Source organism: Rhinatrema bivittatum, chromosome 3, assembly GCF_901001135.1.
Source record: "Rhinatrema bivittatum chromosome 3, aRhiBiv1.1, whole genome shotgun sequence".
Taxonomy (NCBI): domain Eukaryota; kingdom Metazoa; phylum Chordata; class Amphibia; order Gymnophiona; family Rhinatrematidae; genus Rhinatrema; species Rhinatrema bivittatum.
This window is the reverse complement of record NC_042617.1, coordinates 356,975,534-356,990,583: the sequence shown is the minus strand read 5'-3', so window position 1 is coordinate 356,990,583 and position 15,050 is coordinate 356,975,534. Positions and strand designations below refer to the sequence as shown.

General features: G+C 43.9%; 1 protein-coding gene across 1 annotated transcript in view; it reads left to right on the top strand.

The window, feature by feature from the left end:
- CASP8AP2 (caspase 8 associated protein 2) overlaps positions 1 to 9,799 on the top strand; it is a 137,176-nt gene extending 127,377 nt beyond the window's left edge. The window contains exons 14-15 of the mRNA XM_029596855.1: positions 4,766 to 4,865; positions 8,311 to 9,799. Of these exons, the coding sequence (XP_029452715.1) occupies positions 4,766 to 4,865; positions 8,311 to 8,373 (163 nt within the window). The 3' untranslated portion in view covers positions 8,374 to 9,799. The remainder of the gene's footprint in view (positions 1 to 4,765; positions 4,866 to 8,310) is intronic.
- Positions 9,800 to 15,050: the final 5,251 nt, after the last annotated feature.

Here is a 15,050-nt window from a genome sequence, read left to right as displayed (position 1 = left end):
CCCGGACCACCACAGTTTCCTTCGTTTCAAAATTCTGGACCAGCATTTTCAGTTCACGGCTCTCGCGTTTGGATTGGCGCCGGCGCTGCACACCTTCACCAAGATCATGGTAGTTGTGGCGGCAGCTCTCCGGAAGGAGGGCATCCTGGTTCATCCTTATCTGGACGATTGGCTCCTCCGGGCGAAGTCATTCGATCATGGACGCTCAGCGGTGACTCGAGTAGTACGGTTTCTACATTCCCTGGGATGGGTAGTGAACTTCTCCAAGAGCTCCCTCATGCCCTCGCAACGCTTGGGTTTTTTTTGGGGGCAACTTTCGACACCCTACTGGGCAAAGTTTTTCTGCGCCAGGACAAAGCTCAATCCTTGCGGGATCACACACGACGGTTCTCTGCGTTACCAGAGCCCACCTCCTGGGACTACCTGCAACTCCTGGGAGTGATGGGGTCCACCATGGACCTTGTACCTTGAGCTTTCGCGCACCTCAGGACCTTACAGTGGGCGCTCTTCTCCCGTTGGAAACCAGTATTGCAGGACTATCAGATGATTCTCCCGCTCCCACAGAATGCCAGGGACAGTCTGGGCTGGTGGTTGGATCCGCCGAACCTGGCCCGTGGCATGTCCCTCGATCTGCCAAATTGGGTGGTGGTGACCACCTATGCCAGTCTAGCAGGCTGGGGTGCAGTCTGCGATCGAAGCGCCACGCAGGGGACGTGGTCCACGGTGGAGGCGAAGTGGTCAATCAACCGTCTGGAAACCAGAGCGGTCCGGCTAGCTCTGCGACATTTCCTCCCGCTTCTTCGGAACCGAGAAGTCAGAATCCTATCGGACAACGCTACCACCGTGGTCTACATCAACCGACAAGGAGGCACGCGCAGCCCGCAGGTCGCGCTCGAGGCGGCGCTGCTGATGCAATGGGCGGAGCGTCATCTCGTCCGGCTAGCGGCCTCGCACGTCGCCGGTGTGGACAACGTCCAGGCGGACTTCCTCAGTCGTCAACTGCTGGACCCGGAGAGTGGTCTCTCTCCGACAAAGCAATGCAACTTCTCGTCCATCGGTGGGGGGCCCCCCACTTGGATCTGATGGCGTCCGCTCTCAACGCCAAGGCTCCACGCTTCTTCAGTCGCCGGAGAGAGCGCGGAGGGAGTGGATGCCCTGGTCCTCCCGTGGCCGCCATATCTTTCTTTTCCACCATGGCCCCTGGTGGGCAGGATGCTCCGCAGAATAGAAAGCCATCAGGGGACCATGGTTTTCGTCACCCCAGAATGGCCCAGGCGACCCTGGTTTGTGGACCTGCTACAGCTGGTGATCGACAGGCCAATCAGGCTGGGGCACCTCCCCCAGCTCCTACATCAGGGCCCGGTATTTTTCGAGCAGGCAGAATTCTTCTGTCTTGCAGCCTGGCTTTTGAGAGGCGCCGCCTCCGGCGTCGGGGCTACCTGGAGGCGGTAGTATCCACGCTATTGCGGGCACGAAAGACATCGGCCTATGTTCGAGTCTGGAAGGTGTTCGAGCTGTAGTGTACCAGCCAGGCCACGAGACCCGCTAAGGCTTCTGTACCTCAGATCCTTCAGTTTCTACAGGCGGGGGTGGAAAAAGGGCTCACCTATAATTCACTTCGGGTTCAGGTGGCCGCCCTTGGTTCGCTGTTGAGCGATGGGGGCTCTCTTCTACAGCATCCTGACATTGCTCGTTTTCTCAAGGGTGTCAAGCATATGCGTCCTCCGTTACGGGACCCTTGTCCCTCCTGGAGTCTTAACCTTGTGCTTTGCTCCCTGTCGGGACCACCGTTCGAGTCGCTGCGCAGCGCAACGATAAAGGATCTCACTCTCAAGACTGTATTTCTTGTGACCATCTGTTCCGCTCGACGCATCTCGGAGATGCAGGCTCTGTTGTGTAGAGAGCCCTATCTCCGTTTCTCCGACTCTGGAGTTTCGCTTCGCACCGTTCCCTCCTTCCTTCCGAAGGTGGTTTCTGCATTCCATGTGAACCAGACGGTGGAGTTGCTGTCCTTCTCTTCCTCAGAGCCGAAGTCTCTCCGTCTCTTGAATGTCAAGCGCACTCTGCGCCTCTATCTGGAGGCTACAAATGAGTTCCGAACCTCTGACCATCTCTTTGTACTCTGGGCCGGTCCTAAGAAGGGGTCTCAGGCCTCGAAGACTACCATTGCCAGATGGCTGAAGGCCGGCATTGCTGCTTCTTACATTGGGGCGGGTCTGACTCCCCCACCCGGAATCGTAGCGCATTCTACACGTTCTCAGGCGGCTTCCTGGGCGGAGGTTCGCTCGGTATCCTCGCAGGAAATTTGTAGGGCAGCCACCTGGAAATCGTTACACATGTTCTCGAGGCACTATCGTCTGCACCTCGCCTCTTCGGTCTCTGGACACTTTGGCGAGCAGGTTCTCCGAGCAGGCCTCGCAGGACCCCACCCGATTTAGGGAAGCTTGGGTACATCCCACTGTCTGGACTGATCCAGGTACGTACAGGGAAAAGAAAATTATTATTTACCTGCTAATTTTCGTTCCTGTAGTACCATGGATCAGTCCAGACGCCCTCCGCGTTTGGGTTCTTGATCCTGCTCAGCTCTGCGCTGCTTCTTGCTCGCAGTGTTCTGTGTCTTCACAGTTGTTTCTTTTCGCTGTTTTTCACAGCTCCCTACAAGTTGGTAGGATGTTTGCAGTTACTTGTTGCGGTTACAATTGTTTTCATTATCTGTTTCCACAAACTTGATCCTTCGGGGGTTTCTACTCGGGCTTTGATATACTCGATACTGAACTCCTGCAGAGGGGGTAGTAGTATATATGGATACGCCCCCTCAAAGCTTGTGCTGACTCCATCTGCTGGATTGGGGACATAACCCACTGTCTGGACTGATCCATGGTACTACAGGAACGAAAATTAGCAGGTAAATAATAATTTTCTTTTTTGCGATTTGTCACTCTCTTCCTTTGGTCCATCATTGGGTCCCTCTCTGTGCCTCCCCGTAGTGCCCCCAGTCAGGGTTTTTGGCGGTCAGGCAAGTTTCTTTTTGCGGTCTGTTCCCCATGTCATGGCAATGCCTCAGTGCCTGTCTTTCATTGACGCCCACCTCCATCATTCCGTGATTTTCCCCATTTGTTTCGCCCCATCATGGCCGAATCTGGTTTCCGCCAATGCTCCCAGTGCCCCACTGTTCCTCATGAGGTTTCCATCCTCTGCCTGTTGCATCACATCATATCCAGGGTTGCCGCTTGTGTGCCCAGATGACCCCAAAGGGTTGTCAGCTTCAACTCTGTAAGATGGACAACCTCTTGGGTTGAAGAATTCTGAGCCATCGGCATCGGTGGGATTGTCTGTTCGTCAAGGTCGCTGGTGGATAGGGGCACCAGAGATCAACCGTTATCTATCTCCTCCTGGCCAGGGACGTCTGGTTCATCATCCTTGACCTCTGCATTGGGGAAACACCGGGCCAAGCACCGTGAGAAGACCAAGAAGCATTGGCACCGGTCCCCATCTATGCATGGCTTTTGGCGTGATGCCCCCAAGGCAACCCCATGGCAAAGAGTGCTCAACCTCCATCAATGGCTGGGAACTGTAGCGGTTTCCTCCGTTCTTTGTGCCAGTTGCCTATCCCCTTTGGGTCCAAGGAAGATCTGGCCACCCCTCCTTCCTCTGTGTTGCAAGTTTGAAAAGGAGCTGAAGCATAGAGTCCAAGTGGAGCGGGCGTTGCAAGGCATCAGTCCCGTGGCACCAACAGCACCAGAGTTGGGTGCCGCTGGTGCTCGTACTGTGTCTGGAGAAGCTCATTATGCTCAGCTGGTATCGGGAACCCTGTCCGGTTTCAGCAGCCCTAGAACAGATCTAGAGCAGAATGAGCATGTTTTGGCACTTCTTCTGAGCCATCCCCAAGTCCATCTCTTCTCGATGGCACATATCATTGAGGTTGTTCCATTAGAGGGAAACATAAAATATGCCCTGATGAGTTACACTAAAAGTCCATAAAGCCCAGCATCCTGTCTCCAAGAGTGTCTAATCCAAGTCACAAGTACCTGGCAGATCCCAAAGAGTGGGATCCATTTCTTGTTGCTCACCCCAGGTATAAGTGGTAGCTTTCCTAAATCTGCCTAACTAATAATGTTTTATGGATTTTTTCTTTAGTAACTTGTCCAGACCTCTCTTAAATTCAGTTAGGCTAAAATAGCTTTGATCACATCCTCCAGCAACAACAACAACAAAAAAAAAAGCAAATAGAATATTAGGACTGATTTGGAAAGGAAATGAGAAAGAAACTGAGAATATCCTAGTGCCTCTATAACAATCCAAGATGTAGATTGCACCTTGAGTAGTGTGTGCAGTTCTAGCCATCCCATCTCGAAAAGATGAAGCAGAGCTAGCAAAGTAACAGAAAAAGCAACAAAAGTGATGAAGGGGATGGATTGCCTCCCTTATGGAGAAAGGTTAAGGCTCTTCAGCTTTGAAAAGAGGGGACCGTGCCGGGATTTGATGAAGGGTTATAAAATCATGAGTTGGGTGGAACAGGTAAATAGGGGACTGCCATTTACTCTTTTAAGACCAAGGGACACTACTTGAAACTAACAGAGGAAAGCCTTCAAATCCATTGCTTGCAAGACCAGGTTGGGAAACACTTTTCTTTCCACTGAAAAAGATTGCCCTGTTGTGCGTTGTACCTTTTGAGGTATTGGAATATCCATCACAAATCTGCATGTGTGCCTGGCTATAGCATCTCCAGAGCAGCTGATTACAAGACTTTTTTTGCTTTTTAAAGGGATAATGACAGAGCCATCCTTTTAGAGTGCCAAAAAGAAGGACCCTCGGAACAAACCTTTCTCACCTTAGCTGACAAGCTGGATAAAACGTCGCAACAGGTAGGCGTTTATTTCTGCCTCTTGCTGGTGAGGGAAAACCACTGAGCCCGCCATTAGCTGCACAGTTTAAAAAAAAAACAAAAACAAAAAAAAAAAACAGCATTGAGTCATCGTTATCGGAGAGCATGAGGTTCACTTAGTCAAGCAGGGGAAGAGCACATTCCCACTGCTATTTATGATAACCCATAGATACAAAACAGAAGGGGGGGGGGGGCTGGCACAGGGAAATATCTGATTATACTGCAATTGTTTTATATTCAGTTGGGCCTTTTTCAAAACTACTCCAGTGGTTGTAGGCCTACAAGAACATGCACAAGCAATTTCACATTTATTTATTTTTTAATATACCGACATTTGATCGAGATATCATATCAGTTTACATTTTACAGTCAGGTACAGTAGGCAATGGAGGGTAAAGTGACTTACCCAAGGTCACAAGGAGCGACAGCAGGATTCAAACCCTGGTCTCCTTGTTTGTAGGACAGTGCTCTAACCACTAGGCTATTCCTCCTCCCTTAAAACAAGAACATGCACAAGCAATTTCACATGTACTTTTACACACACCTGAAAGAAGGGTTCCCAGGAGCAGAGTTGGGGTCGGGGGTAAACCATTTGCGCACATATTTCTGATTTTCCAAAATTATGCTTGCAGATGTACATCTGCACGTTTTACCCCTGCTCCGGATCAGGCATCTAAGCATGCTTGTGCATGTTCAGGATTCCGCATAGACCTGCTAAGTTTCAAAGCGGACTTAAGCGCATAAGCCCGCTTCGAAAATCAAAGCCGAAGTCCACGTGTGCAGACTTCAGCCCTATTCAGGCTGCTAGGAAATGACCCTTGTTATGTATATTAATAAACTGTGTGTGGTTTGGTTTGTTTTGTTTTTGGCTATGCTCTGTAACATGCATTGACTTCAGGATTTTCTTGAAGAATGGTTATGCCTCAAACTAAAACTGAACTAAATCTCATTGTTTTTATTTGCCTGCTAAAGTGCTCAACCTCACATATATTTATTCCAGGCTAGGGCAGAAGTATCTCTGGAAAATCCTATTTGCCACCAGGATTGGAAAATGAATTATAATAATTTTTTATTTTAATTTCTGACAAAATCAGCACACCTAGCTGAAATTAGTTGCACCATTTTACTCTGTCACATGCCATGAGAAGGACGGATCAGACAGAACTTTCTGCTCACAGTTACCAGCTTCCCTTTTTGTATGGCAAAAACTATTTTTAAAGAGAGATTACTGCCCTTTTCATAACAGATAGCAGCACTTCACAAAAGCCTGACTCAGTGGCGAGTGGTGTGCACTGCCATAAAGACCTTGGGTTTGACTTCCAGACCAGGACTCTGCTTCTTGGGCCAGCCAGGCATGGGAATATTACAGAGGCAGCACTCACAGTCACAAGTGGGAGAGTAAAGGGACAATGCTTATTGGCAACACTTAGAGATCATATAGAAGGTCTGTTAGCTGGTTCCAGAGGGCGATGTGGCTCACCCATTGTGAATGAAGGTGGGGTCTAGAAGGCTTGAGCAAATTATCACAACCTTACACACAGTGCATTTAGAAAGTATTCAAGTCCCTTCACATTTTCCACACTTTGTAACGTTTAAAACCTTATTCTAAAATGGATAATATGCATTTACTCTTCTCCTCAATCTACACCCAATACCCCATAATGACCAAGTGAAATCAGGTTTGTAGAAATTCGTGCAAATTTAAAAAAAAAAAAAAAATCACTTTTACATAAAGTATTCAGACCCTTTACTCAGGACTCTGTTGAGGCACCTTTTGCAGCGATTATATCCTCAAGTCTTCTTGGGTATGATGCTATAGTCTTGGCACACCCGGATTTGGGAATTTTCTCCCATTCTTCTCTGCAGACCCTCATAAGCTCTGTCAGGCTGGATGTGGAGCATCAATGCACAGCTATTTTCAGTTCTCTCTGGAGATATTCGATTGGGTTCAAGTCCAGGCTCTGGCTGAGCCACTCAAGGACATTCACAGACTTGTGCTGAAGCCACCTCTGCATTATCTTGGCTGTGTGCTTAGGGTCATTGTCCAGTTGGAAGGTAAATCACCCCAGCCTGAGGTCCAGAGCACTCTGGAGCAGGTTTTCATGAAGGATCTCTCTGTACTTTGCTGCGATCCTGACTAGTCTCCCAGTTCCTAGAGCTGAAAAACATCCCTACAGTGTGATATTACCTTCACCATTCTTCAGTGTAGGGATGGTATTTGCTAGGTGCTGAGCGGTACCTGGAATCCTCCAGACATGACGTTTGGCATTCAGGCCAAAGAGTTCAATCAGAGACTCTTGTTTCTCATGCTCTGAGAGTCCTTTAAGTGATTTTTGGCAAACTCCAAGCAAGCTGTCATGTGCCTTTTACTGAGGAGTGGCTTCCATCTATCATAAAGGTCTGCTTGGGTGGAGTGCTGCAGAGATGGTTATCCTTCTGGAAGGTTTCCCATCTCTGCAGCAGAACGCTGGAGCTCTGTCAGTGGGACCATCAAGGTTCTTGGTCACCTCTCGGACCAAGGCCCTTCTTCCCTGATTGCTCAGTTTGGGTGGGTGGCCAGCTCTAGGAAGAGTCCTGATGGTTCTGAACTTCTTCCATTTAAGAATGATGGAGGCCACTACGTTCTTCAGGACCTTCAGTGCTGCAGCAACCTTTTATTACCTTTTAGATCTGTGCCTCGACACAGTCCTGTCCCAGAGATCTAAAGACAATTCATTCATCTTCATGGCTTTGATTTTGCTCTGACATGCACTGTAGGACCTTATATAGACAGGTGTGTGCCTTTCCAAATCATGTCCAATCAATTGAATTTACCACAAGTGGACTCCAGTCTAGTTGGAGAAACATCTCAAGGATGATCAATGGAAACAGGATGCTCCTGAGCTCAACTTTGAGTGTCATAGCAAAGGGTCTGAATACTTATGGTAAATGTGATATTTCATTTTCTTTTTATTAATTTACACAAATATGATTTCACTTTGTCATTGTGGGGTATTGAAGAGGGGAAAAAATGCAGATGATCCATTTTAGAAAAAGTGAAGGGGTCTGAATAGATTCTACAGTGCATTCAGAAAGTATAGATTCTACAGTGCATTCAGAAAGTATCATCAGGCTCACTAGTTCCAGCCCATTTTCAGTGCTGGCCTATGTGAAACAAGATGCTGATCTAAGCCTTGTTCTAGGAGCCATGACAGAAGAGTTTGGTAGGAGTCTGACAGGGGCTGGAATGCAATCTGTGAATTCTGGTGCACTTCTTGTCACCGATTTTTTGACGACAGGAGGAAGGAGGCTTCCTGCGGTGCTTAGCTGCGATCACTTCTAGGTAATATTTAACACGCAAACTAACCTCCTAAATCATGGGAACTGGGAAGTGGTGATACTGTAGTTTCTCTTGAGTTCTGACTCGTCACTCTTCTTGTCTGTAGGTTGCAGAAAGGTTCCATCAGCTAATGAAGTTATTCAAAAAGGCACACCATGTAGGTAGCTAAAAGAGACCTTGCCTGCATGCTGCCCCTGCTGGTAACCAGCGTAGCGGCGTGATCAGGACTCTGCACAAAGAAGAACCGCGTCGCTCAGAGACCACGGTGTACCATGGAAAGCACTGCTCTGCCATACCTGACTTGAAAATCACTCGCAAACATTTCATTGAATTATTTATTTTTTTTTTTGTTCAGGGGGATGAGGGAAAGAGGTTCAAATTTGATGTGCTTTCGGGGGTTTGTTGCTGTGCGAGTTACACCCTCTGGAACTCGAGAGAAATTAAAATGGTGTGGTGCTTAAACAGAAACGGTAATTGTGGCGTGCAGCACAGCAGAACCTGATGCCGGGTACATGGAGGCAAGTGCAGTCGGGTGAAGTGGATTCTGAGCCATCCTGCTGTCCGAACGGAACAAGGGACTGGGTTTCGTGTGTTCAGACTCTCGTCGTCAGCACCAGTTTCCATCTCTTTTCTTTAGCTTCTTTCTCTTTTTTTTTTTTTCCTTGACTAAAATTGATAGTGCATAATATTTATAGAATAATTTGTACATTTAGTTAAGGGAATAAAGAGAAATGGATTTGCGGCCTCTCCTTTTAAACCTTCAAGCTGCCGCCCAAAGCTTTCTGTGGGAAGGCGACAGAAAGCCGAGGAAACTTGGGTGTTCGCCCTTGGGTGGGGTTTATGGGGTGGAAAACTGTTTGTAATAACAGGAACCAACTAAATGAGATGGGGTTTCTTGAATTCTTGTCGTGAACCAGTAAAACTTTCCTGCAGATGAATACCCAGATTGTCTTCAGATCATTTCTGTTGGCAGTAACAAAATTCCTGGTAGGCAGAGAGCTGACTGTCCACTAACTGCAAAATACTCAGCTTGGATTGCAAATAGACTGTGTGGATGACCTTTATGCGGAGATTATTTGTTTTATAGTGCCCTGAACTACAGGCAATGGAATTTATTCTGTAACAGAAGTCAGTATATGTAACAATAACCGGATTGGAAAATACTTACTGCAAGGATCATTACTTGGGTCAGGTAGTATAAGACCTGCTGTGATCTCAGTCATATGGATTGTGGAAAGCAACAAAATTTAAAAAATTCCATTTTCAAGCTTGTATGTAATGCTTTAATGTAGCCTCTCTCATGGAGAGAGAGCCGTTTTGTTTCATTGATCTCATCAGTGATCTACTTGGTCTGACATATGAATGAAAACCCATTGAAATAGCGGTTTGCTGTCACTCTCGCGTAGGTTGCTTTCTTTAATCTGTCTCGGACATTCTTGGCAGTCATAAACAAAACACACAGCTTTCTGTTTCAGTAAGCTTTTACTTTTCTGGCCATTGCTGAAGTGATCTGCAGAAATAAAATGGCTCTCTTCATGTTAATTGGATTGCCTTATAGTGACATGTTAAAGATTAAAATAATTTTCCACTTTCAATGTGTATAGTTCTATTGCTATTATCTTTTAGAGCTGAGTTGATGGTAGCTCACCATTTAATTGCTGGCATCCCCATAGAAGTACTTTTTTTTTTTTTAATTTAAGCAACATGAAAATTCTTAAATTTTGGCATTCATGAGCTTGTGAGACCACCTAGACCCCTTGTCAGAGATGACCAAAAGCGAGGACCTGTGTAGTAGTCTTAAAAGATGATTTTGCAGCATGATTTCTGGAGAATGTTCATGTTAGTGCAGTAAAGGTTTTCACTCTTCTGGTACCCGCACCACTGCTCCAGACATGTATGTAAATGATTTACAGTGACTTCATTTTCAAGGATGACTTTCATTGTGGGATATGTGACAGATCAGGTAGCTTTCTCTGCCAAGCTCCAGAAAACAATGCTGCTCTGCCGATCTGTTTAGAGGTCATCTCTTAAAATTACCATATGAGCATCTTGAACACACAGCATGTAAAAGGTTTGTGTAATTAAGGGAAAAATGGATTTAACAAAATAATTTTCTCATTACTATGTGGGGTGTGATCAATAGAATATGTCTGGGCCAACGTGATTGGATAGTTATACACAAAACAAAACATCAGGATTGGTTGGCTGCAATGTGTGATGCTATTGGTCAGGTGCGTGCTGCTTCTGCAATAGAAATTGTTCTGTTTGCATCTGTAGAGATGCAGTAAAAGTGCAAATGAAGAAAGTTGATTTAATTACATATTGCATCATGAAAGAACGTTTGTAACCTTGATGCAGTGAGAATGTTGGGTAGATTGTTATAGATAGCAGGGACAGTATTGTTCCTTTTAAAGCATTTACTTTTTTTTTTTTTGTTTAGTTTGATGCAATTTGAAAATTATATATAAAGAAGAGATGGTATTTTCAAATGGGACTGTGATTAAGTTGCAGGCTAGTAGCCCAAAAGCCTTGCTATGTTCTGAGTTTTATTGTCCCTCGCTTTTTTATTAAAAAGAGTATGCCGGGAATATAAGGTTGAAACAATAGATTGATAAAAATAGATTGTGTGAATCCATGAATTCACAATTCTAACTTGTTCACACAAGAATGAGGATCAACATGGTTACCTGAATATCAAAATCTTCAAGGCAGCTGTATATCATTTCCTTGTTTAACCTCTCCTAGGCCTTTCTCTTTGTACCGTCTTCATGTTTAGGTTTCATCCCCTAATTTCACGCACTATTATCTCAGGTGTAGCATTCAGGGCATTTCTGAGCTGTATATTTTAATTTGAAGAAAGAGTATTGGGTCTTTTGAATTTTGTGAATATGACCTTTTATTTCCTACAATGCCATATGTCCTTGGAAAGCCGTGTGTGTGTGTGAAATAGTCCATTAGTTTGAAAGCCGTGTGTGTGTGTGAAATAGTCCATTAGTTTGAAAGATAATTGTAAATTCTGTGGTGTGCCTTTTACTTACCTCCTTTGAAATGCACTTGTTTAGCAGAGTATCTGTCGCACAGGGAAGAGGATCCAAGGGTTCTGCTGCTCCAGGACTACAGTCTTGTGAGACCTGCCCCATTTTGTATGGCATTTCTCACGATAAGAATATGAATGAAACCAATCTTTAATTCTAAAGAATGCTGTGGCCAGGATGTTATTTCTAAATCAGCAGAAGGCATACACAGAAGCGAGAGTGCCTGCTCCCTGGAGCTTAGGTATGGAATCTAGTCTTCCTGGGAGAGTTCTAGAACAATGAAGAAGGAATCTTGCATTCTAATTGGCTGACATTCAGTATTTTGTTTGCTTCTGAGGTTCTTACCAGTGAGAGAGTGGTCCTGAGTCGTAAACTATTTACCATGATTGAAACCATTTTTAACTTTTTAAAAATATTTTTACCTTTGTGTTAAACTTCATTCCTATAAATTATCAGTCTCCACAATCCAGCACTTCCTGTTGTTTTCATTAGTTTTGCCTCCAACCTCCAGTTCTTTATAGGGAGGTATTGGTGCCCACTCAGTCATTAGTCCTTCATTATTAGCTGCCAGTATTTGAGACATACACCTGTAGTACACGGGGTTGTTAGACCCGGATCTCAAGAGCCACAAACAGGTCAAGTTTTCAGCAGAACCAGGCTATGCAAATTAGATCATAAATATGCATACAGATAGATCAGATGAAAGGTGTGGATGTTTTGAAAACCAGAACTGTTTGCAGCCCTTTCTCACAACCCTGCCTAGCTGGTACCGACCTTGAATAAAATTCATATACAGCTAATGCTAGAGTATGCTTAACGAGCTTAAGTGAAAAGATTCCCTTGCAAGTTACAGTGGTGAAAGTGCACCCAGCAGAATAAGGAACAACAGGTGGCTCTCCCAGTAGCTGTCAGACAGTCGGAAGGCCTTAGCTAATGGGGTCGACTCCTGAAAGAATGGTATTGAGGTCCTTTTTAGTTCTACTGCCTAGTAGTGGTGGTTGAGTGAAACATCTTTAGCCTCAAACTGCCGCACTTTGCTGGCATACATCCTAGAATAGCCTAATAAAAATCTCAGTTTTTCAGTGACTTTTCCTTTGTGCTTTAAAGACTTGGGATGAGCAAATGCCAAAAAAAATCACAAAAAAAGGGTTGTGACATATTTTATAAAAGAGCAGCCAAATGGAGAATGGTAGGAGCCGAGCTTAAATTAAGCAAAACTGTCAATACAGAACAGAAAAATACAAAACCCATCTCTGGCGCTTCTGCCACTGACGACATCACCTGAACGTTGAAGTGAAAAGGAAGATCCTGGTTTCAGCTCCCCGACGCGCACACCTTTTCTGTACACAGAGTGGGCCCATGACATCTTTTAATGCATTTTGCTTCCCACCTTTCTAGCATGCATGATTTGTCCTTGTACTTGAATGCTTTTAAGTATTTCAAGCATCCACTTGTTTAACACCACTTCATTTCTACCCATTTTCAGCAGTTTTCCTATAGTGGAATGTGGAATCATCTTAGGGAGAGAGATTGCCCTGTTTGGGCTGATGTCCAGGGAATATTGTAAGGCTCGAAGTCTAGCAGGAGTCCTCCAAACTCTGTCCTCGCGGGCCTTACCCAGTTGGGTTTTCACAAAAAGTATCCATAAGATCTGTTTGTAGGCAGTGCATATAACTAGATCTCATGCATATTCGTTGTGGAAATTCTTGAAACCTGACTGGGTTGTAGCTCTCAGGGACCCCTGGTGTAATAGATTGAGCTAATTCAGCTTTCATTATGAGCATAGTCTCACTCGAAAAGGTAAGTGGGTGTTTAATAAAAATAAATAAAGTAGATGGACTTATATAAAAGAATTTTTAAAGCCACACTGGCTTAAACTAGTTTGCAATGTGAATCTTGCTAGATTCTCTGCAATGAGGTGGTCTGCTGGAGCATGAGGCTGTAATTCTACAAATTTCTGACTTCTGTTTCATTTTTTTTCGTGGCATTTTGGCTTGTTTACTTTGTTCAGCAGCTTTATTTTTTGGCAGTATCCTAGGGTGCTTATTTGAATGGGGAGAAACATCCAGGTTTTCCTAGAATATTTCAGGAAATTTTCTTCAGTGCCCCTCCTTATGTAAAATCCCCTGGGTGAAATTAATACACTTGATGCCTTTTTTTTAAATTTTATTTTATCAAATAATTCTCTTAATGATAATACACAAAACAAGATTTTGCAAGTATACTTTGTGCCTTTTCAAAACTAAGCAATCTGAGAAATTGTAACATGAGCTGCAATAAATGAAAGACAAATGTAGCAGAATGTTATCTTTACAACCTCAGAAGTGAACAACTGAAGAGGCTACCACAGAATATCATGTTTTTCCTGCTTTCTCTCCACAACTTAACAGCTTAAGGCTTTTATATAAAGCTGTGGGGCTAGTGTCTCAAAAAAGGCTTCATCAACTAAGGCAGAAGAACTCCTAAGCTCAGGTATCATCTTTTCCTTGTGAATCCATCTCAAATAAACTGACCAGTCATTAATTGTTTGGCAGAGGACGGCCATCTTGTTTCCATTTAAAAACAAAGCTGCAGGGTGTTGCCACTAACAGATTTATGCATTTGCTTTAGAGTCAAGTCCCAAGAATCAGAAATTCTAAATAAAGGTTTCAGGATTCCAAGATAAGAACATAAAAAATTGCCATGCTGGGTCAGACCAAGGGTCTATCAAGCCCAGCATCCCGTTTCCAACAGAGGCCAAAACCAGGCCACAAGAACCTGGCAATTACCCAAACACCTAGAAGAACCCATGCTACTGATGCAATTAATAGCAGTGGCTATTCCCTAAGTAAACTTGATTAATAGCCATTAATGGACTTCTCCTCCAAGAACTTATCCAAATCTTTTTTGAACCTAGCTACACTAACTGCACTAACCACCTCCTCTGGCAACAAATTCCAGAGCTTTATTGTGCGTTGAGTGAAAAAGAATTTTCTCCGATTAGTCTTAAATGTGATACTTGCTAACTTCATGGAATGCCCCCTAGTCCTATTATTCGAAAGTGTAATAAGATATATTAATATGAATTATTTTTTTTTTAGATTACCTTCTGAGCATCTCCAAAAAGGTATAACTGTAGGGCCAACTGCAACATAAATGTATCTAGAAGAAGTTTAGACAGATAAGATGGCACGCCAACCAAGTTCCACTGTTTATTCTTTTGAAAACCTTTAGCATGTTCCATTATTTTAATGTTTGTGATGTAGATGTTTTTATTTGCAGTGTTATATTTCTCAAAGTGCCTGTTTTGGTTCTGGTTTGAATTGTCATTGATAAATTGTGGGTGAGCAGAATTTGCTTTTTGTACATGTTCTCTTTTTTTTTTTTTTTTTTTGCAAATTTCTATACAGTTCCCTATGTTTTCTGTAAAATATGTACATACTGCAGCTTTGTTTAAGCAAATGTGTTTATAACTATGAAATTGTTAATTTTATATAAAACTTCATTTACTTTCTATGCTATAGGATCTTGTAAAGTTTTTTTAATTCCAAATGTTTTTAGCATTTTACAAAAAAAATTTAGCTTAAAAAAAATTAAGTTTTGTAAATTTTTTTTGTACTTGGTGTACATTATTTCAATGCAAATAAACTGTAGGTAGCCAGGAACTGAGTATAAAACTTTACCTCTTCTGTTTCACATAATTGAATGAGGGTAGAAAAGTTCCCTTCTTTTTAATGCTGTATCTATCTGTCCTGTAGATTCAGTTCTTATCCAGGGTTTATCTGTCCCAACAGTTTTTATAGCATCTCCCTATCAGAACTTGTGCAGTTTA